The 26,778-nt window shown below is 44.5% G+C and overlaps 3 protein-coding genes and 1 pseudogene across 6 annotated transcripts; all 4 read left to right on the top strand.

The window, feature by feature from the left end:
- Positions 1-2,188, top strand: LOC121304795 (promotilin-like). The gene is made up of 5 exons (XM_041236190.1): positions 1-311; positions 474-597; positions 1,148-1,252; positions 1,795-1,903; positions 2,091-2,188. Exons 2-5 carry the CDS (start codon positions 481-483, stop codon positions 2,096-2,098), a joined length of 339 nt encoding a protein of 112 aa, XP_041092124.1. The 5' UTR covers positions 1-311; positions 474-480; the 3' UTR covers positions 2,099-2,188.
- Positions 2,189-2,484: 296 nt separating this feature from the next.
- LOC121304725 (LEM domain-containing protein 2-like) lies at positions 2,485-14,557 on the top strand. Of its 2 annotated transcripts, XM_041236081.1 has the most exons (10): positions 2,485-3,058; positions 4,373-4,413; positions 6,054-6,129; positions 6,632-6,708; positions 6,889-6,968; positions 7,319-7,449; positions 7,753-7,854; positions 7,970-8,072; positions 8,514-9,112; positions 14,474-14,557. In XM_041236081.1, the coding sequence occupies exons 1-9, from the start codon at positions 2,524-2,526 to the stop codon at positions 8,659-8,661; spliced, it is 1,293 nt and encodes a 430-aa protein (XP_041092015.1). In that variant the 5' UTR covers positions 2,485-2,523; the 3' UTR covers positions 8,662-9,112; positions 14,474-14,557. The 2 variants fall into 2 exon arrangements, with proteins under 2 accessions (XP_041092015.1, XP_041092016.1); XM_041236082.1 differs by lacking the exons at positions 4,373-4,413; positions 6,054-6,129.
- LOC121304726 (inositol hexakisphosphate kinase 1-like) lies at positions 14,546-21,628 on the top strand. 3 transcript variants are annotated; one of them, XM_041236084.1, is made up of 5 exons: positions 14,546-14,757; positions 18,182-18,380; positions 19,120-19,301; positions 19,702-19,877; positions 20,276-21,628. In XM_041236084.1, the coding sequence occupies exons 1-5, from the start codon at positions 14,559-14,561 to the stop codon at positions 20,696-20,698; spliced, it is 1,179 nt and encodes a 392-aa protein (XP_041092018.1). In that variant the 5' UTR covers positions 14,546-14,558; the 3' UTR covers positions 20,699-21,628. The 3 variants fall into 3 exon arrangements, with proteins under 3 accessions (XP_041092018.1, XP_041092017.1, XP_041092019.1); XM_041236083.1 differs by having other exon boundaries at positions 19,117-19,301; XM_041236085.1 differs by having other exon boundaries at positions 14,549-14,630; positions 19,117-19,301.
- Positions 21,629-22,913: 1,285 nt separating this feature from the next.
- LOC121304674 lies at positions 22,914-26,003 on the top strand (annotated as a pseudogene).
- The last annotated feature ends 775 nt before the right edge of the window (positions 26,004-26,778 follow it).

Here is a 26,778-nt window from a genome sequence, read left to right as displayed (position 1 = left end):
ACGTTTTGGCCATCGCTGTACAACAGTTAAACAGGATCAATAAAATGCAATGGAAAAGTTTGTGTAGCGCGCTTCCTGAGGTACATAGCTGCTATCATTCCTCCTGCAGTCTGGATTACAGCTTGGTATCTATGAGATCTCACTATGTTCAGTATTCCTGAGAGCAGGAAGTCATTGGGGGGCAATGATGTAAGCAGGCTTGATTGCTCACTTGAGGATTGTTTATAAGATGCCTTGCCTGGGAACAACACAACAGAAGACAGCAAGAGAACCAGGTACCAGCAAACAGCACAAGAACTCTCTCTGGAAAGGTAAGCGCATTCGGTTTGTTTTTTAGCTTGTCAATGTAGTTGCCCGTGACTCACGGGTTTGCTAATGGAGTCACAGCTGGCGCAGGTGTGTCATTTCCAAGTAGCTGTGTATGTTTTGCAGTCTTACTGCAATATCTTCATTTAAAATGCTTCCCGTTGCAGCGACACGATGCTCCACGGCAAGCTGATTGGCGGCCTCTTGGTGGCGTGTTTGGTGGCCATGCTGGCAGAGCAGACTGAAGGATTTCTCAGCTTCTTCAGCCCCAGTGACATGAGGAGGATGATGGTGATGTAGCAAAGCGCTGAGCCAGGGAGAGGGACTGGGAGGGAGGGACTGGGACACATTTTCAAAGCATTTACATGAATACATTAAATATTTAATTCCTCACCTGTTTAAACCACTATCCTGCATGATGTGTATGATTCCCTGCTTCATTATTTGTCACGATTAAATGACTTCTGAAAAGACTCCTCAAAGGCTGACGGTGGGGAAGTGAGGTAAGAGAAGGTGTGCACTGTGCCCATGGGTGAGGCATTGTGCATCAGTGATATAGCTACAGTCAGCTTTTTCAGAAGCATTTCCCCTCAGGGATAGTTAGTAAGCATGGCGAATAATAATCTAAGCGAAAACAACAATTATTTAAAGCGATATTAGAGAGTATTAGCAACACCCCGATGATATAACACAGCCCTTTAAAACACTGCATTCATTTACTAGCAATACCTGGGAATAAAAATGACAGTGCTGTGACTTTTAGGGATGTCATTGGAATAAAAAGAAAACAGGAGCAATCTGTTACCAGGAAGGCAGCAGCTCATTGTTGTGTGCTCCTCAGGAGAAGGAGAAGAGCAAGACAGGGAAGAAGTCGGTGAGATCGGGGGAGACAGAGTCTGGAGAGCTGGCCACTCCAGAGAGATACATGGAGGAGAAGGCTGCCAGGGTAAGGAGGTCAAAACTACAGGGGCTCAGGCTGGGTCTCTCCACAGCACACTGGGGATCTGAGGAACCCCCCCACACACACACACACGCATACACACTCACAATCCACAGCACACTGGGGATCTGAGGAAATCCCCACCCCCACCCCACACACACACACACACACACGCATACACACTCACAATCCACAGCACACTGGGGATCTGAGGAAATCCCCACACACACACACTCACAATCCACAGCACACTGGGGATCTGAGGAAACCCCCCACCCCCCACCCCACACACACACACTCACAATCCACAGCACACTGGGGATCTGAGGAAACCCCCCACCCCACACACGCACACACACACACACACACTCACAATCCACAGCACATTGGGGCTGCAACTACTATGATACCTGCGTAAGGTTTTATCCAGGTAGGACCACAGTTAGCTCTCCTGTACTTCTTTAAGAAACAAACAGCACCCTGATTTAGTGAATCGTCTCTTGGTGTCCTGGGTTGTAAACTCCCTCTTTTTTGTTTCTCTCGCTCAGCTGGGCACCCCCCTGGAGATCGGGGTTCGACTGAGCCCCCGGCAGTGTGACAAGTACGGGGCAGCACTGGGGGAGATACTGAACGAGATGCTGGAGGAAGGGAGGAAAGGTGAGGCTTACTGGGAATACTGGCCTAGAGTGTAGAGAGAGGGGGCTGCAGTCAGAAAGCATGCTTGCTGTGCATGCTTGTGTTGTTAATGCATGCTTTGCACATGTAAGTGCCAGCGATACCCTGAGGCATTTCTCCTGCTTGCCACAGCCAGAGCTAACATGTGCACCTTTCCTTCTTCTGCTAGCTCAATAAGCACAAGAGCTTTATCATCACCGCAGATGGGTTCCTGTGACATCGTCTATGGTCTGCACATCAGCAGCAAGAAGAATAAAAAAAATTAAAAGAAATGATTTTAAGAAAAGCATATATATATTCAGTATACTTTTCTGTTTTGAAAATAAACATGAATTTAACAGTAACCCGTTTCACCTTGTCGTTCTTTGGTTTCCCTCTTGTAAAATGTGTTTAATTTTTAGGCAAACATTTGAATTACATTAAGATCATATTGGTTTTAATACACAGCAGGCGGGGCATGATGTGTCTATTAAAGTGTCTGGCCTCGGGTGTTGTGTTACACTGGAAAATATTTCTATCGCGTTTTCATTTGCCCTTCCCAACATGGCGTCCATGCGCGCCCACATTGACCCCCTCGAAACTTCCGCCTAAGATTTCCAATCATGGCTTCTATACCCGATGATGAACTTCGAAGGGAGCTGAAATCTTTCGGGTTCTGCCCGGGTCCAATCTCAGACAGCAACAGGAAGCTTTACCTCAACAAACTCAAGAAGCTGGCGTCCGAAAACTACAGTAAATCGAGGTTTGCCAGAACCCAGAGACCTCACAAGCATGTACTGAGCAGCCAGCAGCATCAAACCCAACACAGGCACGACAGCCTGAGACTGCGAGAGAACAGCGCCAGCCCCAGCCACCGATACCGGACTTCAAGCTTCAACCAGCAGGACAGCGACGAATCCGACGATTATGAAGCTTATTTGCACTGCGCTCCGCCGGCGGACAACGTCAACTTCACCTCGTACACAAAGGAGGATTTGCAGAAGCGATGCGACAGCACGGTGAAGCAGAACGTGTTTCTAGACCGCCAGCTCTCTCTGGCTCTGCTTACATGCACCCTGGTCCTGTCCGCCGTGCTAATTTGGCTGGTCTATGTGAAAACCGTGGGTCTGGGGCAAAACAAAGATGTGGAAAATAATCGTAAGTGCAGTTTAAAATAACGCTGTGCGGTAATATAAGCGTTAATTTAAGTGTCAGTATGCGGTCGTGCAATGCAAGTGTACCGTGCTTGTGTCCGGTACCATTTAAAATAGTAGCATACTTAGTGAGAAGATTTGTAAGTCTGGGACAGTATGGAAATACTGTGAATGCTTCCCAAGCCACGGGGAAGCTCTAGTGTTTTTATTTTCACTTTGGGATTGTTTTATCTAATGTCATATTGAAAGCGAAGGCAAAGGCTCCAAGTGGTATTCGCAGTGGACTAACTTGTCCTATTGTCTTTTGTAATTTCATTTCCACACAACAACTGTAGTTATTACATTACACAGTACCAGCTCAAAATATAAAATTCCAAGATTCTCCATTCACAATCTGCTCTATTGCTGATACTGCTGCAAATCTAGACCGTTTTCTGCCAAAGAAACTGACCCTTCTCTCTAGGATTTTCCATTTCTCCCCTCTCTCTCTCTCTCTCTCTCTCTCTCTCTCTCTCTCTGCTGTCCTCCAGTGTCCAATCTGCACACCAAGCCCTTCATGTATGAAAACATTACACATCTCAATACTTATACTTATTAAATGGGTATTTAATATAATCCATTTTTTTCAAAGTACAGTATTTAATTTCTTGCCATTTTAATATGCCATGGTATTTGTTCTGTATATTTTTTCCTATTGCGTTTTCTGCTTGGATTGTGCTGTGATTAACAGATGCAAGGACATTTGTTTTCAGCTGCTTTCTACTATTAAACTATACTGTTAAAGGTGGTGACGTGTTAAATATCCTGTCTTGTGATTCTGTGCAGTAAGTGCAGCCCACCTTTCCACAGATCAGATTTCCTTCTGAAGTACTAGTTAAGTATGGAAAATAGTAATCCAGGTAGGGAAACCATTCAAGTTTCTCCAAATAGTATTTCCAAATCCCCCCTTTAACATGCTGACAGTATCGCTTAGAACAGAAAGCACCAGAAGATTTGCACGCCGCTGTCCAGTCGCTTTCTATTGCAGCCCTCATTCACATCAAGTGTCATTGTACTGTAATAAGTTAGATATGGTAGTAACACCAGCCTGCATTGAAATGCAATACTGTGTTACCGGTACAATGCTTGAGGAGGAGGCAGGGAATGGGACGAAATGAGCGGCCCAAGAAAAGTCCCATACTGGGACAAGTGTTGCAAAACGGGACGCCAGGTCACTTTAAGCATACACAGCCACACAGCAGGTGAGTAGATTCATACGTTACAGTGTGCCGGTAAGCTCGTTTTTTGATGGGGATTATCTTCTTCTTCTTCTTCTCAGTTAAAATGCTTCCTGTGGATTGCAAGGGGAAAACCGACGCAGTAAGTGTTCGAGACTATTCTTGATTTAATCCGATTATTTTACCGGAGATTAGCCATCTATACATAAGCAAACAAATCTGTTAAAAATACGAAGTTAGGAGGCACAGTAATGTGGTCATGCTTGCCCCTCTTATGTTCATTAAGTCCACGGTTTCTGCTTTGTTTTTGTCTTTCCATTTCTGTGAATTTGATTCCTTGATCTATTCCTAAGCACATGTTTCCACTGTATAAAGATCCGTTTCTCTGTGCTCAATTGGGTTTTGTGTTTAGTAATGAGTGATACCACAAAACAAAGAATAATTCACAGGTAACAGAATCTGTACTGCATAGCTCTCCTCTTAGTGTAAGCTGAGCTGTGGAGTGTCTTTTTCCATCAAATTTACTTTCTGTCCGGTCACTTTTAATATACATGTACATCAAACTTTCAGTTCAAGTTTAATGTGTATGTATGTTAAGGTATAAGATGCAACTGGAAATAACAAAAACCAAAATGTTTTAAACCTTAAAGTCTTTAACTGAGAATTTAAACATAACCCTCTAGTTTCACAGACCCTGATTAGCACTGACCTGGGACTGCCTAATATTAGTTTAGGTAAACTTCCAAATGTTTGTAGTTTTTTATTAGTTTGCATTAGCTTGACAAATGTGTGCTGTAAATAATGTTTTATTCAGAATTGGATTTAAAGGGAAATTTTAAAATAGCTACAAAGCACCCACTTTGTAGATACTGTGTACATAAATATAGATAAAATACATACAACCACACATACATTAAATAAAGAGACTAGTGAGCACCAGATACTAACCAAATTATTGACATTTCAAGCTTTCACGAGGCAAAATTGTACTTAATTAGAAATGTTTTCCATACATTCATTAGCTTTGTTTGTGTTCTAACAAAACCTGAAAAATAACTTCTAATCAGTGCTTTTTCTGCCGTGTTGTTTAATTTGCCCTGGCGTTATTTTTTTTCTTAATATCGAATATCGACTACCTCATTTTGGAAAACCACCACTGTTGCATTGAGTTTTTAGTGACTTCAGTGACTTCAATGTGGAGAGTGGAGTTCTCTTTCCTATACTGCTAGAGCGCTCTGCAGTGTGGAGAGTGGAGTTCTCTTTCCTGTACTGCTAGAGCGCTCTGCAGTGTGGAGAGTGGAGTTCTCTTTCCTATACTGCTAGAGCGCTCTGCAGTGTGGAGAGTGGAGTTCTCTTTCCTATACTGCTAGAGCGCTCTGCAGTGTGGAGAGTGGAGTTCTCTTTCCTGTACTGCTAGAGCGCTCTGCAGTGTGGAGAGTGGAGTTCTCTTTCCTATACTGCTAGAGCGCTCTGCAGTGTGGAGAGTGGAGTTCTCTTTCCTATACTGCTAGAGCGCTCTGCAGTGTGGAGAGTGGAGTTCTCTTTCCTATACTGCTAGAGCGCTCTGCAATGTTGAGAGGAAATAAAATGAAAGTTAAAAGAAGCAACTCAGAACAGTCCCTGCTCATGCGGACCTGCGGAGAGTTCTTACTATGATTCTAATGATCGTATGGCTTTGATTTTTCATTGGTAAAACTGGAGCACAGGTGACTGGGCAATGCACCCTTTGGTCCTGCCTGTCTTGTTTTGTAACCTCCCCCCCTCTGTTTTCTCTCCCTGAAGTACTGCAGAGCAGAGGAGCACAAGGTGCACATGCAGCTTCTGTCTGAGCTGTACAGCTTCCTCGCCAAGGTGGCAGGTGGGTACAGGGCTGTCTACCCCGGGGACCCTACCGCTGCCATGGTTACCACGAGGCTCCTTCACTTCTCTCCAGTCCAGGACCTTGTCCTCTATTGCGTTAAGCGGTCCCCAGCCTTGTAGCAAACAGCTCTTTAATTGTTTCATTTTCAGTTATAAGATCCAGCTGGAAACATAGCCCTGGTTTGGAATGGACTGGAAGAGCGACAGTGCAGTGCCATGGTCATGTGCTGTATACTGCAGAGTCTGTGAACGTTGTAATCTACAGCAGAGCGCAATGTGTATATACTGGGCCCCAGAGCCAGAATGCAAACAAACAAATACATTCCTCTGGAGTGAAATGTGATGTTTTTAGAGTTCTCCCCATGAGGGGCGTGTCAGTTAGTTATGCTTATGTTGTTATTGAAAGCTATATTGTTAACATTGTTGTTATATATATATATATATATGATATATATATATATATATATATATATATATATATTATATATATATTTTTCTAGGTGACTTTGAGTGTGGAAATCCATCAGAACTCAAGAGTAAATGTATTTCTGTTGATGATGCCAAAAGTTATTTAGCCGTGAGTCATTTTTTTATCGTCTGTTTGTTTAATCTTGGGTGGGATATGACTTCTGATAGCAGCCATTGTTTGTTCTGGTTTTCAGTTCATTTTTGATAAGGGCACTGTGGTGTTTTTGCTGTGTTTCATTGCTGGTGCAAACATGAGCCTGAATTAAATCCGTGCTCTTGACTTTGTTAGATTTTAAACGGGGGCTACACAGACCGGTTTGAAGCGGCTCTTCAGATGATCGTTCAGAGCAAGCGAGACCTGGGCATCAGGTGAGTTCTGCACCTTCCGTAAGGTAGCGTTTGGCAGTGCAAGGCTGGTGCTATTCCCAGAGCCTACCTTTCAGATTCCACCGGTGGCAGACTGCCAGCGTGGACCTTTTAACAACACTGTAAATAAAAGCATTTCACACTGCTCCCTTTGCTTCAGGGCTGTTAACATGACCAAACAAAACAGCACACATGAGATACAAAAGAACAGAGAAAGTCCATTCTATTTTTGATTTTTATTATTAAATATTTAATTACTTTAGCCTCTGTCTTCAGTATAACAACACATAGCAGAGATTGGGAGGGCAGTGCTGCAGTAAGGGAGTGGTGCTCAACTGTGCCTCTGTGTGCAGGGTGGTGGAGCCGGGCAGTGCCCCCGGGGCAGTGCGGTGTCTGGAGTCCAGTCAGCCCCAGATGGGATTCATGTGCCGCTTCAGCAGGGCCGTCTTCAGCGTCATGAGCAGGATGTTCATGTTCGTCCTTGGTGAGCATCACGCTTCAGTGTTTAATAAAGAACTGAACACGGTCCGAGATGTACCTCTGCTAAGGGGCTGGGGTAAATTCCTGTTTTAGCAGTTCCTTTTTAAAATCAATTCCCATTCCCTTTTCATCAGTTCCAATTACGACATAGGCTTCAGTCCTGTGATGAGAGCGATATATGCAAAACACGTGTGAAAGGAATCTGGAATGCATGTGGAAATGCATACGTTCTTAAACTGCAACCCAGCGCTGCTTTCCAGTGCACTGTAATGCAGTCCAGTAACTGCTGTGCCCTTGTGTCCGGCAGCTCTAGGGGTGCTGTGGGGAGTCCTGATCCTGCTGCGATACCGCTGGAGGAGGCTACAGGAGGAGGAGCAGGCCATGTACGAGCTGGTGAAGAGGATCATAGGTAGGGGGGCACGCTCGGGGGTGGGAACGGTCTTCAAGGGCACATGTCTTGTAAACATGGCACACTGTGTATTCGTGTGTTTCTTGAATGCCTCTGCGTCTCTGTCTGTCTGCAGGCGAGGTCCGGGATCACTATAAAGACTGGGATCAGGGTCTGGAGCCCATTCCCTATGTACCCATCCCTCACGTGCGGGACTCCCTCATCCCACCCCAGAACAGGCAAGTAACTCCTGCACAACCCAAACGCTTGGTCGGAGAATCGCACCACACGCTGGACCTGCTCTGTCATTTACGACTGCAGGAGTGTCGTGTGGAAGCTGATTGCACGCCAAGTGCATCAGCTCGCTCCTTTCAAAACTCTACTGCTGCATGAAGGTCAGGTGTCCTTTGATAAATGGATCAAAGCGTAATTTCTATTGCAAAATCAGTGCATCACAATTAAGACAATTGTGGTCTTGGTTTTAAAGCTACATTAGGAAATAACTATATTATTCCAACTAGGTACTTGAGCCAGTTCAGAGTCTGTTAACTAATTCAGTACCTGGCTGGAATAAATTTGTGGAGTGGATTTTGAGGGACAGGATTGGGATCCAGGGCTCTAGATACATACTTCCACAGAAAGGCGTGTTTCCATTAGAGCTCTCTTGTTCTGTGTCCCAGGAGGTGCATGAGGAGGATTTGGGACAGGGCTGTGGAGTTCCTGTCCTCGAACGAGTCTCGTATCCGGACAGAGACACACCGCATCGCTGGGGAGGATTTCCTGGTGTGGCGCTGGACCCAGCCCATGGAGTTGTCCGACTCCAGCTAGGGGGCCTGGACACATCCCGACCCCACCTGGGCACAGGACTTTTACACAGTGTATTCTTCCAAAATACATTGCTTTCTGCAGTACAGTGCAAGAAGAATCAGAGTACAATTTGTAATTATAATTGTTGTTGTTGTTATTATTGTTTTTGTTGTAATTGAGTCTTGCAGTTGAGCTGAGGTGAGTGACCTGGTCAGAGTCTCTCTAAGACTAGTCATCTGTGCAGCACTGGTTCAGAGACAAGGCTGGACCATGTTCTCCTTTCTAACAAGATCCTAAATGCGCAGTTCATTCCAGGATAAGAAACTCCAGCAGCCCTGCACCCAGTCCTGGGTTTCAGCACTTCCCTTGGTTGTACTGTTGAAATGATCCACAGCCAGAAGTCTGAGTAGTCGTGCCCCTCTTCGGTAGACTGTCCCTCCCCCTGTAGGTGCGTGAACAACTGCGGACTCAGGTGAGACTGACGGGGAGTGTGATCAGGTCAGAGCACATTTAGCAGGGGGCTGTGCTACCCTTTTACTCCAGTGCACATGTGCACCACTTTTCAAAGTTTTTATCAACGGTTTTCTTTAGATTATACAGTTTAAAGAAGTTTGCAAATTGGATCACATATTTACTTTAGTCTGTGTGTTCTGATAGAATGTTTTTAACCTTAATTATTACATTGTTTCACATCCTCATTTAATGTTGCAATGCTGTGCCTGTGATTTAACACTTGTTATTCCCAGTTTCCAAATAGTTCCCTTTTGCATGACTCAAGTTTTGGGGTTGATGGCTTGTTAAGGGGTGGAGGTTAATCCACAGTAATTGCACCGTGGGTGTCATTTTCATTCTGTTTGCAGCACTGCAAAGTTGCCTCCGTTTTTCTTTTGGAAACACTCTAGTAAGAAATAACCTGGAACACTAATGTAACTGTTTCAACCTAAACACTGGTTGTTTCTTGAGCATCAAGACAATTCTACAACGTTCTCTCCTTGTTCAAAAAATGACTGCAAACAGAACAAAAGCTACACTGTACTAACATGCTGCTTATATATATATATATTTGTGTGCAATTCAGGTCAGCCAAATAGACATATTTTGTTATGACAAGTAGAGCATCTACTCCAGGAATGGAAATACGACTTCCGTTGCTTAGCAGTTTGATCCAATCCTGGTTTTACTATGAGCTTAATAAGACGCACCTGTGTGTGTTACCTATACACTGTGGCTAATCAAGCTTGTAGTAAAACCTGGAATGGATGAGACCGCTATGCAATAGGAGTCTTGCTTCAAACCCTGTACCCATGCACTGTAAACAGCACAGGGAGAAGGCTTGGTAGCGTCACGCACAGAGACTTTTCAGAGAGAATAACATCATATTTGGGAGGTTCCACTGCTAAATGACGGGGAAGCAGGGAAAATAAATCTTCAATAAATGCAAATGTTTTATTTGTTACTTCAGATAACATTGATACTATTACGATCAAACATCTTTTAACAATATTCCCTTTAAAAAAAATGTATATACATTTTTAAAAAGCATCTGCATGGAGTGCAAAGAGGTCTCGGAGACTTGACGACATTGTGAAATGCAGCTAAATAAAGGGAGATTTGGAAAGAAAAGCGTTCCACGTGTCTCGTTGTCCTTCGTTGCGAATAAGGACTCCTGCACAGTCTTGCATTGCAGGCTCCAGTGTAGCATTGTGATGTCACGTGTTTCAGGATTTGCTCGTATTTAACAGACAGCGCTACGGAGACACGGCTGCATTCTGGCACATGAGGTATCAATCCTGTAAACTGAGTTTATTCACCCTGTCCCCACTCTGTCTGGCAGAGTACCAGAGAGCATGCAAAGGAGCCACTTGGGGTCGCTGTTGCCTCAGTATGGAATGATATTGGCGTGGGTGTTGATGTAGCTCACTTGAACCCTGCTCTTTGAAGGTTCATCTGATGTGTTCGGGCATCTAGTACGCATTAGTATGGTACACCTATTTCTGACAGTAACGGGCTGTGTGCTCCGACCGGACCCTTTTGTAATCCGAAGCTTTGTAAACAAATTCTCAGCCCCCACTGTAACCTCCTATTGACATTTTCTTCATAGTCCTTTTCTCTCCTCCTCCCAGTGAATGAGGATCTAGGTTGAAAGACGATATAGACATGTAAAGATCTCTCACATACAGTGATTCGTCAGTATATCACAATTCGACATTTTACTCAGCTGCGTCATTCACAGCCGGTCTTCGGGGCTTTACACTGTGACTATCTATAATGGTCGCAAATGCATCTTTTTTTTTTTTTTTTATGATGATGATGATGATGATGATGATGATGATGATGATGATGATGATGATGGGGGGGGGGGGGGGGGGGGGGGCGTTATTAACACCAGCAGAATACGGGAAAACCAGTTTCATGCAACAGTTATGACCAAACGTGCGAGTATTTTGTGTAAAAAAATTAATAAATACAATTTAAAAAAAGCTTTTAAATGAACAATTGCATTCATGTAATTTGGAACAAGAACAGAGAAAAACTAAAATACACTTAAGGTTTGTGTGTGGCACACGTGCCATTAACAAAATGCCCCGAAAACCTAAAATAAAGAGAATTATTATACTGTTGGGCTGTAGGGCAGTGAAAACGTTACCGTATTACACTGAAAAAAAGGTTTTCCGATAAACCGACATTGTCTATCCCCAGTCAAACCGCAGGGTGGATGAATAAAGTTTTGAGTTCATACCAACAGATTTTTTTTTTTCGTCTGTTGTATCTTATTTAGCAGCCGCGCCTATCCCGATATAACCGATTCGGTTACAATGTTTACCGTCAGGTGTTTCAGCATGACAATCAAACCGGCGTGTGTCCGCCCGTCACCTATCAACAATAACCGTTCATCCGCCATGACCAACGTCACCTACGTGTGCAGAGCTAGTGCAAAACGGCGACAGGAAAGCGAGTTGTGCTTACAATTGAAGGTTTTGTTTACATTTTTAAACCTATGCATTTTGCTGTGGCAGGACAGGAGCCCTGCACATGTAGAGGGGGTTTTGTGTAAATGTATATTTATTATTGATATAGTTATATCAATTAATTAATGAAGTGCCTGGCGCTCCTGAGGTGAGAGCGAGAACGAAGATTGGGTGTCGAAGAGTGAGTAAGCAAGTCGAAACCGCCGACAGCCGGGCGAGTCGCTGGAGTTTATTATTACTGAACAGAGAAGATTAGTTCAGAGTTGTAGACCCTACTAAAGTTTTCGTACACTGTGTTGTATGTGCTCCCTGCGCTGCCATTGCTGGTAGTGTCATGTGAGCTATTCAGTTCGCCAGCAGGGGGCGTATCAACTTCACCCTCCATCTCGATCTCCTGCCTGCCACTCAGCAGCGTATGCACGCACCCACACGGCAGACGGCTGCTCTGTCACAAGCATTAATACCCTGTGTCTTATACATGGGATTTAGGGGAGCGCCATAATAAAAGCTGAATCTCAAAACAATTGTGTGAATTTAGTAATTGTTACAGCTGTGTATAATGATATTTAAAACAGGATTAATTTGTCCGACTTTTTACATACCCACCTTTACTCTGGTCCCAGCGCAGCCAGATAGGGGCAGGCTACTGTATTTAGCTGCACAGCAGATTCCCTACTTATGTGATGATGAGCTGATAATATCTCTTCAGCCAAAGAAGCAGGCCCCGTAATTTAAGATGTTATCATAATGAAAAGCAGTAATGTAGCTGAGTTTTGCACTAAAGCAGGGTCAGCTGTTTATTTCTCGAGCTGACCATTTTAATACTTGGGACTGTAATTAGAGACAAGTGTTTTACACTGGTTTGTATTGCATATAGATCTCTCACATGCCCTAGAGTTTAATATGAATTTGGACATTTAAGTGTTTCATATGCAATACTAAGCAGTGTATATTTTAAAATAAACTACAGTGCTGGTTGGATTAAAAACCTGGACCATTGTGTCCCAAAGGACCAGAGGTGAGAGAGTCTGCCTTGAGCAATGGCACAGCGCACCAGCTGGAAATCTCGTTGTTTGGGATAGTCAACTCTTGGCATTTCTGGAATAGAGGGTACTCTGTATTACGAAGTGAGTTTTTAGGGCAGCTGGCTCTATGGCTCTATGTTATATATATATATATATATATATATATATATATATATATATATATATATATATATCTCACACAAATATACAGTATTTTATGTCATATGTTTCCACCTCCTGTTAATGTATTGGGGGTCCCATGTCAGTGGTTCTGACTGACAGATGTTGAACAATTTCGGACCTTTTTATAAATAATTCCCTGCTGGTCAGAGTTACGGATTTAGCTTTAAAGGGAGGCGAGAAGTTCGGGGTTTCTGAAGAGCACTAATTGTGCGTCTTGAATTTCATGTTCTGGTCTCAACACACTTTTGACACCCAGGCCAAGACACATTACTTTAGGAATTTGGGTTTTGTGTTCCAAAAGAACACTGCAAAGGATATAGAGGTGATCCTTGTAGTGTTCTGTGTGTCCCTCACTGAACAGCAAGGAGGGACGTCCAGTCTGTGTCCCCCATACTGAACAGCAAGGAGGGACGTCCAGTCTGTGTCCCCCACACTAAACAGCAAGGAGGGACGTCCAGTCTGTGTCCCCCACACTAAACAGCAAGGAGGGATGTCCAGTCTGTGTGTCCCTCACTGAACAGCAAGGAGGGATGTCCAGTCTGCATGTAATTGGTACAGAACCCCTCAGATACTATAGTGATACTCAAGACAAATTCAGACTGCATGAATCAGCCAGAACGCCCCCCTGGTGTCACGTGTCCTTTGCCAAGACGGTCAAGGGCAGCACATTAGCCCCACCTTACCTCCCAGGCTTAGTAGAGCGAGCACAGACTGTAGTGAGGAAGCTGTTCTTGGGAGTGCTAATGTCCGAGCATTGAACTGCAGAGGTGTTCCTTCAATGGACATCTCTGATCCGTCGGGAAGTGTCGAGACACTAAAGGGAAACCTTGAAACACTCAGTAAGGTAATTCTCTTATTTTTTATTATGATCCTTTTTGTACTAACACTGGAGAGATTTGTATAGAATGAACATGCTGTAGGCTCTACCTGCAATAGGAGATGGTGTAATATAACAGGGCTGCAAGCAGGGTGGCAGCCGGTTAGACTGAGAAACGGATAGACATGCATCTTGAAATACAGACGCCAGGGCGACAGAACTCAGACACATTCCGAACGACCTGCAAACGCTGTCAAAATAAAAATATAAAATATCTAAAAACAATTTCAGTGGTACTGGTAGCCCCGTGCTCTGAGGAGAACATGCCATTCTGTTCTTGTTGATTCTCGAGGAACATCCCAGCTGATTTTATATCAGATGAATCCCATGAGTCTGTGGGAGTCACTCCTGCCCACCGTACCTGAATATCCGGGACTATTAATAAGTAAGGTGTAAGATCTCTGACTGACGCGCAGTGGAAACACTCTGCTGTTTTTAGATCAATCAGGTACCAGGAACCGGCCCAACACTATATTTAGGCATGGGCTTTGATTTCCTCCTTCCATAAAAATCACCATGTGACTCTGTTAGCTCTACCTGTTTTGCAGCATAATATAGTGTTAAAATGAATCAGCTGCACATTGAATGAACACAACGCAAACTTCTTAAAATAAATAAAATATACCTTGAATCAAATGGAGACAACAGAGTTGAAAGGTCAAGGTATTGCATGATTTTTAAAGAACCAGGAAGCAAAGATACAAAGAAAAGGATGGCACAACAACACAGCCCTGCACCTGTTATGTTCATGGCTCTCACTCCAGTGTTGTGTGTTTCAGTGTGTGGTGTGACTCTGCTGGTCCCAGTTCCCGGACAGTGGCCTGCAGACAGACCTGCTGACCAGACACGGAGAGCGAAGCAGGCATGGTTCTGCTGGAGGGAGCGGAGCTGGACGAGACCAGGACCAGGGTTCGACTGGAGCCCTTCGCTCACCAGGTGGGGGGCCACACGTCGATAATGCACTACGACGAGACCACCCTATGCAAGCCCCTCTTCTCCCAAGAGCAGGTCTTCTATGAATCACTGCCAGCTGACATGAAGCCCTTCACCCCCCAGTACAGAGGTAGGGAGGGTGCAGCCAGCCGGGCTACTGTACTGCTTTCAAAGCTCTGGCTTTCCAGGTGTTGGAACAATCTTGATAACACTGATTAGAGCTTGATGGTCCAGCAGTTAAAGAAAAGCGCTTGATACCAGGAGGTTCTCCATTCAAATCCTGGCTCAGCCACTAACTCGCGCTGTGTGTGACCCTGAGCAAGTCACTTAACCTCCTTGTGCTCCGTACTTCAGATGAGAGTAAAACCAAAGTCCTCCTGTAAGTGACTCTGCAGCAGCAGTTGAGATGCATAGCTCACCCCTCCAGTCTAAGTTGCTTTGGATAAAAGTGTCTGCAAAATGACTAATAATAGTAATGAATTATAATAACAGATCTCAGCTCAGTCCAGGATCATAGGGCGTATTTGTCAATGTTGTATTGTTTTCTGTTAGCATGAAGTTTAATCAATAACTGTGGCACAGTGGTTTGCAGTGCAGTAGAATAATGACCCAACACAGTTCCACGGTGAAAAGAAGCTTTATTATTGCTTTAAATAATAAGACTGGCAATGCACACCAATGTGTAATGCCAGTCAGAAATAGTAATAATAACACACACTTAACACACACACACGATCACAAGTCCAATAGTGAGTGCTCCTAGTGCAAGTGGTGAATTTACACAATAACGGTGACAACAGTAGTGCGGGGTTTGGTGCTGGCTTTTAGCGACTGCTCCCCGATATATTAGCCGTCTCTAAATGACAAACGTGACAATTTAATAGACAGACAAAACAACACGGATCACTCACAGTTAGTTTTTCACTGGTGCTGATTTACAGGTTCTTTCGCAACCTTAACAAAGGAACAGATCGCTTCACCGCATCCCCTGATGTACCCTCAGTCACGCCCCCTTCGATAGCGAGCACAATCACGTATCCTCCAATCTGTGATTGCCACATCGCCTACCGCATTACGGCGATGACTTCTGGTATTGTGACTCCGCCCCCTTTCTGGGTGGCCGACTTTCCCTGGAATGAATTGCCAACCCATCCAGTCCGGGACGCACTGTTCCTGTTATACAGCGCCCTCACAGGTCGGAGATTTATGACCTGGATTCACTCGCTATCTGTCACAGTAATGCTAAAACCATTGTGATTTTGCTGATACGTGTGGTCACGTTTATTTGCTTTGGGATCTCCAGTTTCAGGGAGATGAATGCTGTTTCATACTTCATTGGTCAAAATGCATTTCAAACCGGCCCTTTGGAAACTGACATACAGTCCCATTCCATCCTTGTCATTAGATCCTCATTAGACCCTCATTAGATACTCATTAGATTACTAGTAGCACTTGCAATGCATCCCCCGCCTCACATGTCAGCTGCTGCTTTGAAATGACTTTTGTGACAGACAGAGATACCCAACAGGCAAGGGAATCCCCAGCGATGACATCACAATGGACTTATGGATGCTAACACAGTGATCTTGTAAACTGACCAGAGAACACACCACAGACAACAAAGGCTTAATAAGCCCCCCTTTTATTTCCATGCTATTTATTTATTGATGTATTTATTTGTTTGTTTGTTTTAAAGGCACAGTCAGCATTTTTCACATGTGAAAAACACTGAAGCCAGCACCAAACTGATAGTAACCCTTGAAATGGCTTTTTATTACAGATGAGTTGCCCTCTGAATGACAGGTAGAAGTGCAGTTCTTGTTCCCTGTGGCTCAGCCCTGCGTTTCCCTGGCCAAAGGAAAGCCTCCCGTTCATGTGGACTGGCAACTGATGCATCACAGGCCTTGAGAGAGGGAGCGTGTCGAGTTTCCCCTGAAATACTAACAGGAATGCAGGCCTGGCGCGGAGGCTGGATTCTTGATGACGTTGTTTAGTTAGAGGAAACCCAATCTTTCTCTACTCATGTCCCTGTTTAACTGCAGCCCTTGGGTGGTCACTGTCTCAGGAGAGACGCAGGGTAGGGCGAGAAAGAGACGGGGCACAGCTGTTGTTGCTGTCAAAATTACAGGACCACCCCCCCCCTCCCCCCCCCCTTCTCAGTATTACTGGTCAAGGGAAAACATAAGGAAACTTTACCCTATTTGACCTTCTAGGTAATCAAAGCAAAAGAAAACATCTTTAGACCCCAGGACCGAACTGGGTTTCAGTACAGCCCCTTATCACTGCGATGCCGCTGTGACACATGTACTAAGAGATAGAGATGGCGTGGCCTGCAAAACACACACACACACACACACCCTCCTCCTGAGAGGACAGCGGTACAGATCAGGAGACTCCTGCTACTTTATATCCTAGTGCTTTGGTACTGTGACTTCTTAAATCCAGCGCTTTAGTCAAACTGCTGCATCCTGGAATCGGTGCTGCTGTCACATGGTCTGATCGCTGCGAGACCATTGGAGCGCTTGGGTACCAGGAAGCAGCAGCAATTCTCTTTGAAAAATCTGCATGTTCCAAGTCGCAGTATGAAAACAAGAAAAAAAAAAAGATCTTCAACTGAAAAGAGTGATAACATTGTTGGTTACAATGGTAACAATGGTACTAAGAGGTTTAGAATATGGATTTTACTCTCCATTTAATCAAGTTTTTTTATGGCTATATTTATAAAGGCAACATGCAGTGTTTCTGCACATGGTAGCTTCTGATTTTCGACGAGTTAAAGTCTAATATTGTCAACGACCGGGGCACAGAACTGGGAACTGACAGTTGAACAGGGTGTCACTTACATACTTACCACAGAGCTCAGATTTCATTTCCCCTTAATCATAAAATGTGATCCAGATTCCTTCCTGCCATGGCCTCCCACTCCTCACGCGAGCCTGGTCAAACTCAAACCAAGTGTCAGCTGCATGCTGCTCTGATAATGGACCGAGCAGACCAAGGTTTCTTCAGTGTGCACAAACTACAATGGGAGGAGCGCGACCAGAGGCAAACAGACTTGCATACATACCTGAAGAAAGTGTGCATAGTTCACTTCACTGGGGTCTGGTCATTCCGTTGTGATGCCATTGGTTTGTCAAAGTTCCCACTGCGGTCTCATTCTACCACTGGCAGCCTCCTCCCATTGTAGCAGATCAGATATATATTATAAAGAGGGCTAGAGTATAAGATACATTGGGAACTTGGCTTGAGTTACCTGTTTCTAAGTGAATGGTCAATTGTGCTGTCTGAAAGTATCACGCAATGTGCTTTATATGACAGCAACACACCGGTAAACATTTCCTCTCTCTGCTTATAGCATCTCAGCGATAAATATCTTTTATTAGGAGGCTCTTCAAAATGTGACAGCGATGGCTCTGGGCTCATTCCAGATCCCTGTGATTCTCAGAGCAGTCTCACCAGCAGAGGGTGATCTACACACAAACTCTTTTTTTTTTTTTTTGTCCTGGAGTATAAAGCAACCCTCTAAGGGAGTGGGTGTTTCGTTCTGCCTTCAGGGCTCATCTCTGTTTACTTGGAGAAGGATAGCAGAGGGCACATCAGCCTGGTCGCCTGTCCTCAGAATGACAATGAGAGCCCAGCCCAGGAGTCTCCCGTGGCAACAAGGAGGACACAACAGAGAGCCAAGACCAGCTGTGCAGCAGAGCACAAACCAGCCAGAGAGGGACCCCTGCTGGACAGAACCTGCAATGACAGGTACTTTTTTTTATGACCAGGAGGCAAAGGCATTTAAAGCATAATGAAGTACTTACCTAGTTTAAAATCTGGATGGAATTTTAATTGCTTCAAATAAACAAGTGATAATGTGGTTAGAACAGTATTAGGAAGCCATGCACTGCTACAGTACTCCTGTCCTTCTATTTAAAACATCACCACTGCACTAGTGTATCAAGTCAACCAATTCACAGCATACAAAGATAGGGCAAGCTGAGAATTCCAATACTGAGCTTAAGATTTAAATCAGGGTTAGGGTTCGGTACCATACAAGAATCGTATTTAGGAAATTGTTAAAAAATGTGGTCTCGATGACAGCGGCTACAATGACAATGGCTCCAAGACAGCGTTTCATGTGTTCTGTTCTCTTGACAGAGTAATCCAGCCACGTCTTTCTGATAACAAATAACTTTCATTTGGAGCATTAGCAGTACAGATGCAGGACACTAGTGAAACTCTGTTAAGAGGAGCCACATTAAGAGGCGATGCAAAATAATATCTCTTACTATTTAGTGATCATTTTATATATGACACTGTAACAGTACATTAACAACATGTTCAAAAGAATGTAGTACAGTTGTACACTGGCCCTGTCTTTCTGCACCAGGTAGAGCGAGGCCCGTCTTTCTGCACCGATGCCCAATTCACTGTTTGCCAGTAAGCTTGCCAGTGTGTGTTGCCATGAATTCAGCTGAGGGTGTTACCGCGTTGTTCCCAGCAGAAGCAGTGTGTGCGGGACGGAGACGGGGAAGGGGAAGCAGGACACCTCCTTCCACATGAAGGATCCCAACGGGAATGAGAGTGCCACTCCGGAGAGAAGCAGCCACAACCCCTGGGCGCTTCACTGCCACCGCGCCCAGCTCACACGCATGTCCTCAGTCAGCAAAGACAACGCGCCCTACAGTATCCTGAGCCCTTTGCTTGATTTACACTACCCATAATATATATATCTGTTTAATTACCCCCCCCCCCCCCCCCCCCCCCCCCCCATTTTAACATTAGGACCAGCAGCAGTCAGCGACTAGTTTCACAAAGCACCGCTAGCACTTAGCAGACTGTTAGCTTGCATTGTTATTTCAGAAAGTACAATCCTTAGCAAGTCTATACGATTAAAAGATACATGTGTTATTATTATTATTATTATTATTATTTTAATGGAAAAGTGAATTGGATTTAGCAGACTGCTACCACGGACTGCTTTGTGAAACCAGCCCCTGGTTGTTGATTTGCAGGTGAGACCCATTCTGTGTAGCTCCACTAGAGGGCACTGCAGCATTGCCATATTCCTTGACCGCAGCCTCAGAATTCCTGCTACTGGAGAACGTGGCATCCGCGTTCCAGCTACCCTGCATCCTGGACCTGAAGATGGGCACGCGGCAGCATGGTGAGGACGCCTCGGAGGAGAAGAAGAGGCGCCACATGAAGAAGTGTGAGCAGAGCACCTCCTCCTCGCTGGGCCTGAGGCTGGGCGGCATGCAGGTAGAGTCCAGACTGAGCAAGGGGGGGCACCCTTGAGAGGCACACATCTCCTTTCTAAAAGATGCACAGCTTTAGTCACTAAAAAAAAAAACAGTTTATATAGGCAAAGTAGAGATTTATGGATGCGAATTTTTTTATATGAAGACAATGGGGGTAAACTTGCCCCCGTAAGTTTCTTTTCGCAATGAGGTGCATTTGAAGAAGAAATCATTTGCACAGCTGCCCAATTCCTTGTGTATGTCTACCTGAAGGGGTTCAAAGGTGAGGCAGTACTCAGATTTCCTTGCACATCTCTAATTAAAAATAAGGGGGCGTGATATGCTAAAGCAGTAGTGGCAATCTTTAAGATTCCAGTGCTCCCTTCTTTGTGTCTGACCTTAAGCAGTTGTCTTCCTCAGGTCTACCAGGCAACCACCGGCCATTTCCTGTGCAGGAACAAGTATGACGGGCGGACGCTGACGGCGGAGGGCTTCCGGCAGGCCCTGTACCAGTACCTGCACGACGGGCTCCAGCTGAAGAGGGAGCTCCTCCAGCCGGTCCTGCAGAAGCTTAGTGCCCTGCGGGCAGTCATCGAGCGCCAGGGCTCCTACCGCTTCTACTCCAGCTCCCTGCTCCTCATTTACGAGGGCAAGAACAACAGCCCGGGCCGCTCCCCCTTCAGCACCCCGCCCAGAGTCGACGTCCGGATGATAGATTTTGCTCACACTACCTACAGGGGTGCCACACCCAACCACACCGCGTACGAGGGACCCGATCGCGGCTACATTTTCGGGGTGGAGAACCTGATTAATATGCTCCAGGAAATCAAGGACGGAGACTGAAGCAGCTTTGCAGTGGACATCTCGCGAGCCACGTGCTCTGGAAACCACGCCTCGACCCAACGGCTTACAGGCAGCCTTCGCAACCCTGTCACTTTATACTTGAGGCTGCAGCAGCAGAAGGCAACTTAGCAGTAGATGTGATGTCAGCAGCCCAGCGCATTGTTTCATGTGCTGAGCGCTCATTTTCAAAAGCTGTAGCCACCAATCCATGGAAGCAGTTTGTGCATGACACAAGCAAATACTCTACCGGGACTTCACAGGTGTGTTTCAAAGCCAGACGGCTCCCAATTTTAGCATAAACGTATTTTAAATGCTGCTTGTGCCCTGCAAAGCTCTGGAAGATTCAGGGTTCCCACACTGTTGCTCCTTGCTTGTGAACATTGCTGGAAGAACAATAACGCTCCTGTGTGCTCCTGCTGTGGAACTCCATGCCAGAGCATGACGGCACATCTGAGTCTTTAAAAAAAATCTTATTTAAAACTCACTGACTTGAACTGCTCAGAGCCCTGTTTAGATATGATTAATACATGGAATATTTTATTGTTGGAACACAATGAAACTGCTAAGGACATTCCAGGTTGAAATGTCCCAGATTACTGCAGTAACCCTGCAATCAATATTTCAGTATTTTGTAAATGAATTGCAGAGGGAAGCTTGGAATCTGCATAATCTATGTTTTAAAAAGGAACGGTGCTAATAGATTTGTGCTGATGGGTTTGTTTTTCTGTATAATTGTATCCATTGCTATAAGCATTTGCTTGTGTTATATATATAGGTGCTTGCTGATCATGGAATGGATATTATATGAAGCTACCTGCTCCTGAATGTTGCTTAAGTTTATAACATTTCTCCAAGAGATATCTGCAAGAGAACAGTTCAAAATAGCAATGTCTGCATCTACAGTTACAACTGATAATAAACATTATTCTTAGTCTGTGTGTGTCATTTATTATTATTATCAATCAATCAATCAATCAATCAATCAATTTTTATTTTATATAGCGCCTTTCATAGTGGACCACCATCACAAAGCGCTTTACAAGATGCAGTAACAACAAGAAAATCCATAATATTTTAAATACAGAGAAATGCATAATACATGATATACAGTTAAAAAAAAACTGTGCATAATACATGATATAGTAGCAACAACACAGCAGCTAATAGCAGATATCAGTCTTTAAAGAGCATGAGAGAACAGGTGGGTCTTGAGGGTTGATTTAAAGCGAGCGACGGTGGGAGCATCACGCACCAAAGCTGGAAGAGAGTTCCAAAGAGTCGGAACTATGAAGCTAAACGAGCGTTCTCCAAGTGTGGTGCACTTTGGCTTGGAGATAACAAGCAGGCCAGAGTCAGAGGACCTCAGCTTGCGGGCACGGACAGAGCTGGTCAGCAGGTTGAGGAGGTACTCGGACCTGTGTGATGAAGGGCATGGTAGGTGAGCAGGAGAGTTTTGAAAATAATCCTGAACTTTACATGTAGCCAGTGCAGCTGGGCAAGACGGGTTGTTGATCTGATCACGTTTTTTACAACTGATAAGGATCCTGGCAGCGGCATTTTGAACTAGCTACAGTCAGTTTATGGTGCATGCCGGGAGACCATCATAGAGAGTTGGGAGAGGAGACAAATGCATGACAATGTATCACCGCATCCAGGAGGGAAAGGTAGGGATGGACTTTGGAGATGTTTCAAAGACACAAAAGGAAGATTTGACCATGGAGGAGATGTGGGCATCAAAGGGGAGGTTGCTGTCAAGAAGTACGCCAAGGCTTCGTACTGTGGGGGAAGGCAGCAGCAGACAGTTTCCGAGGTTCAGGGCAGCTATATTGAGATTCTTAATTTGAGTTTTAGATTCTACTAGAAGGAGTTCAGATTTGCTAGTGTTGAGTTGAAGAAAACTGGCAGACATCCAGGCCTCGAAGTCTTGAATGCAAGCCGAGAGCCAGACCATGGCAGAGGGCTTCCAGGGTCGGGTTTTAAATAGAGCTGGGTGTCGTCATGAGGCTGTGTTGGCAGATGAGGTGACTCAAAGGAAGCATGTAGATGTTGAAGAGGCCCAAGAACAGATCCTTGGGGGACACCACAAGCAACTGGGTTTTTCAACACCACTGCGTCCAGCATAGAAAACAGACTGCATGTGTCCGGATAGATAAGAGGACATCCAGGAGAGACAGGTTCCAGAGATCCCAGCATACTTCTGAAAGCGGTCAAGAAGGATGCCATGATCTATGGTGTCAAAAGCAGCTGTTAGGTTAATTATTACATAGCTTCAGAGTTTCAGTAACTGGATTGCTGGCCCAGACACGAAAGAGTGTGTGTGGGGGTCAAGGGTCGGAGGTCTGGGGAGATTTTGGGTCCCCCCCCCCTAAGAACATTTTGGACAATCATTACATGATATAAATTATTCAAATTATATTTTGAATCAGTAGAAGAAATGGAACAAAATAAAATTGTTTCATTTAAAATGATATAATTTTCTACTTGAATGAAGAACCCATCAGCGAATGGAGTGTATATACTTGCAGCTAATGTCAGCCGCTAATAATATGATTTCCTAAAAACAGTTCCGCTAGTACATTGGTTCAGGAAATCATGGGTCGGATTCTGCATTACTTCATTGTCTAATTAACCAAACTTTATATCACTGGAAAGGTAATAATAAAACAGGCTGCAGAATGATATTTTTAGTTGAAATACGGGATAAAATACGGGTCACTGGGTGGTCTGTTATTATTATGATTATTATTTGTACTAGCAGCCGTAGTAGTACAGTTATATTTTACTTTATTATAATATTATTTTGCATTTTTAACAGTGTGTAACAGTAACACAGAACGAATTGAATTCTACTACTGCTTCCAGGAGTCAAAATGGCGTCCAGTGCCTCGCAGTTGCATATCCTCTGGCCTCTCAGCTTTGCACCAGTTCTTCATTACTGACGCCAGACAAGATGTCCGCAACTCGTTACCGGCGCTTTCTGCGGCTCTGCGAAGTGGCCGGTAGATGAGACAAAACGGGGCCGGGACCTCGCCACGTTTCCCCGGGAGAAGGTGGCCCTGGCGTTCCGGGAAGGGGACAGTATGCAGGTAAACATGGTTTGCTTGTTATTGATCAGCCTGCCAGGCGACAGAACCAAGCACGGCGAGCAGGTGGCAGGTTGTGTAACTTTCTGCAAACACGCAGTCTTTCTGATTTCTGAGATTGATTTTCTTGAAAACGTGAAGGGGGGACGGGGGGAACTGTTGTCGTTCAACAGCGAGGTTGTGGTTTCAATGAGTGTGCAAACGGACCAGTGTCCTTGTCCATGTTTTAGGTGTTTTCGTGCCTGACACCGGGGGCGCTGCAAAAATCAGTTTAGTCTGTTTTCTGTCAAAAGTTCTGATTCTAGTTCCTCATTTTGTCCCAGGAGCATCCCCAAACACAACTTCCCAAATTCATCTGCGTCTGTTTACTAGAGTCCTCAGTTACTTTTACTCTTTATCAATAAGCAGATCAACGATGGTCAAAAGGTTTGCATCACCAAGAATTTTAGGATTGAGATAATAATAATAATAATAATAATAATAATAATAATAATAATAATAATAATAATAAACGATGTGAACATAATTTAGATATTTTATTTAACCTCTAATCCAAGCAACTGCAAAATTATATCACAAGAGTCTACCTGAAGCCACAATGGCAGTACAGTGTTTCATGTCACATTTTTTAAATGTCAGTTTTTGGTTAAGTATATGGAAACTACAACGTGGTATATAATTCAATATGTTATCTTAACATTATTCAAAAGGTTTCATTCGACTTTATGATGCTAAATCTGTTAATTTTATAGAGTAAACTTTTGGCCGTAGCTGTAGTCAACTGTGCAGTGTGTTTGCATTCACACTTCTCTGTCCCTCCCCTGCGAACAACATTGCAGCAGTAGGAGGTTATCAGTTGCATCCCATCTGTTCAGGTATTGAGGGCTTACACTGGGTTTGTTCACAAAAATTAGTTTTCCACTGAGACGCTGACACACCAATATGAAGCTCCCTGTTCTGTGTCTGAAACGTACCCTGTGCTCTGCTGACTCTATTTCATTGGGGGGTGTTAAAAAGAACTCCAGAAGTGAAAGCAGTCTGGACCCTTCATGGTTTTATTAGGGGTCAGCTGAAGTATAGCGGTCCTGTAAGAAGCTAAAGGTGCCTGATTCAGCTTGTAATAAAAACTGGAGCGACTCGCAGCGCTCTGCAGCAGGAGTCTGATTCCATCTCTGCCTTTCAGATCGCAGATCTGGAGAAGTGTGGTCAGATGTATGAGAGCTTAGCTCAGATCCACGCCAATGTCTATAAAGAGAAGGTAGGGATTGTCTTCTGCAGGTGATCGTCCTTTTGACAATGAGTTACTTGCACCCTTTGTAAAACGACGGGAAGAAGGGAGCATTGTGTACTCATGTTTCATGTTAAATAATGCCTGCGTTTGCTGTACATATTCATATTTCCGTCTTGCTCCACAGTTCCCTCGTGTCCGAGACACCAGTTTTACAGGAGTGACGGTCGAGGAGTGCAGAGTTGTGTTAGCCACAGGTAAGGAAAGGAGTCTGTGCACCCTGGAGATCCACAACCCTGCTTGCAACATGAAACACTCCGATACACCGCTCGGAAAGCAGGGTCAGTAGTAGTATATACTGTTCAGTGTCTAGTGTTGTACTTGCATACCTGGGTGCTTAATTTATTACAGATAACAAACAACCAAAGCCCTGTAGCCAGTGATGGTGTGGCTAATGAAAATCGATCGTAAAGTCTTGTTAATAAAGTCAAGATTAAACAACAAAAAACAGATTTATATATATACAGCTCTGCATTTCAGAAAATGAAATACTTTAGTGTTTAGAAGTCTTATATTGTCTTCTGTTCATTGTAAGGAGTGTAGCACAAACAGATCCTAACGACGTGGTTATCACCCCAGTAGTGCTCCGTTTCACATATTAGCACAGCTTACAGGAACACTAAACACTCCAGTCTTGGAGATTATAAACGCTCAGAAACGACCTTTCGTTCTGTTTGTTTTGAGAGCTTGCAGGCCACTGGTGCATTACGTTTGTTCTTGATTCCTCTTTGCAGACAGCATGCAACAAATGGAGGACATGAAGAAGGGAATTTGTTCGAAGCTGAAGGAAAGGTTTTCCTCAAAGGCTCCAGAAGAGGGCGCTAAGGAGTGACCCCCACACTCGCTCTTCCGAACCGCACGTTGTATGCACTGCTCGCCTGTATATTGCCATTTTTCAAATATTAAGCGTAATAAATCTTTTCTTTTGATGAGAGCACATGCTTTACACTACTGTCTCTCCCATGGAAAAGTGTTCCTTCACAACACAGATCAAGGTTTGTAGTCCGGGCTGTGATTAGCTTTAGACACCAATATTTTTTTTTTTTTTTTTTTTTTTTTTTTTTTTTCTCCCAATTTAGAATATTCAATTATTTTAATTTTACCATCCCCACGCTGACTCAGGAGGGGGGAAGATAAACACACACTGTCCCCCGAAACGTGTGCCGTCAGCCGCCCGCTTCTTTACACACTGCAGACTCACCATGCAGCCATCTCAGAGGACAACACAGCTCTGGGCAGCTCACAGGCAAGCCCGCAGGTGCCCGGCCAGACCTCAGGGGGCGCTGGTGCGCAGTGAGCCGAGCACACCCAAGCCGACCTGATGTTGTTCAAACTAATTACGCAGTGAAGCCAGATCGCTAGCCTAAGGCTTTTCACCACTTGCTGAGTGTTTGTGTCCTGTGTGCAGAGGTGTGGGTGTGTTTCAGTCAGATTACACTATCAGGCACCCGCACTCACACTGGGGATCACTCTGCACGCCCGCAGGAGGGTGGCACCTTGGGGCCTGTTTCAGTGCGTGTCAAACTAGGGCTTAATTTATTGAACTGAGTACAGAGTTTCAATTTCACAATCAACCCTAAACTGACTGGAACAAGGTTCTGCACTGGATTTAATAAAAACAATTACAGTGCTGTGGAGGAACTGTGCAAGGAAAACTAAAGACGATTTGGCGTGGTCTAGAGGTTTCTTAGAACTCCCACTGCTGTGTG

The sequence above is a fragment of the Polyodon spathula genome, chromosome 39, assembly GCF_017654505.1.
Source record: "Polyodon spathula isolate WHYD16114869_AA chromosome 39, ASM1765450v1, whole genome shotgun sequence".
NCBI lineage: Eukaryota > Metazoa > Chordata > Actinopteri > Acipenseriformes > Polyodontidae > Polyodon > Polyodon spathula.
The sequence above is the reverse complement of the archived record's forward strand: the minus strand, read 5'-3'. Positions and strand labels throughout refer to the sequence as shown.

Bases quoted from the DNA above. Each gene is read 5' to 3' on its own strand.
- LOC121304795 (XM_041236190.1), top strand. From the start codon at position 481: ATGCTCCACGGCAAGCTGATTGGCGGCCTCTTGGTGGCGTGTTTGGTG. The intron at 598-1,147 runs GTGATGTAGCAA...TGTGCTCCTCAG, and splicing joins GTGACATGAGGAGGATGATG to GAGAAGGAGAAGAGCAAGAC. The intron at 1,253-1,794 runs GTAAGGAGGTCA...TCTCTCGCTCAG, and splicing joins TGGAGGAGAAGGCTGCCAGG to CTGGGCACCCCCCTGGAGAT.
- LOC121304725 (XM_041236081.1), top strand. From the start codon at position 2,524: ATGGCTTCTATACCCGATGATGAACTTCGAAGGGAGCTGAAATCTTTC. The intron at 6,969-7,318 runs GTGAGTTCTGCA...CTCTGTGTGCAG, and splicing joins AAGCGAGACCTGGGCATCAG to GGTGGTGGAGCCGGGCAGTG. The intron at 7,450-7,752 runs GTGAGCATCACG...TGTGTCCGGCAG, and splicing joins GATGTTCATGTTCGTCCTTG to CTCTAGGGGTGCTGTGGGGA.
- LOC121304726 (XM_041236083.1), top strand. From the start codon at position 14,559: ATGGTTCTGCTGGAGGGAGCGGAGCTGGACGAGACCAGGACCAGGGTT. The intron at 14,758-18,181 runs GTAGGGAGGGTG...TTCTGCCTTCAG, and splicing joins CTTCACCCCCCAGTACAGAG to GGCTCATCTCTGTTTACTTG. The intron at 19,302-19,701 runs GTATCCTGAGCC...CCGCAGCCTCAG, and splicing joins CAAAGACAACGCGCCCTACA to AATTCCTGCTACTGGAGAAC.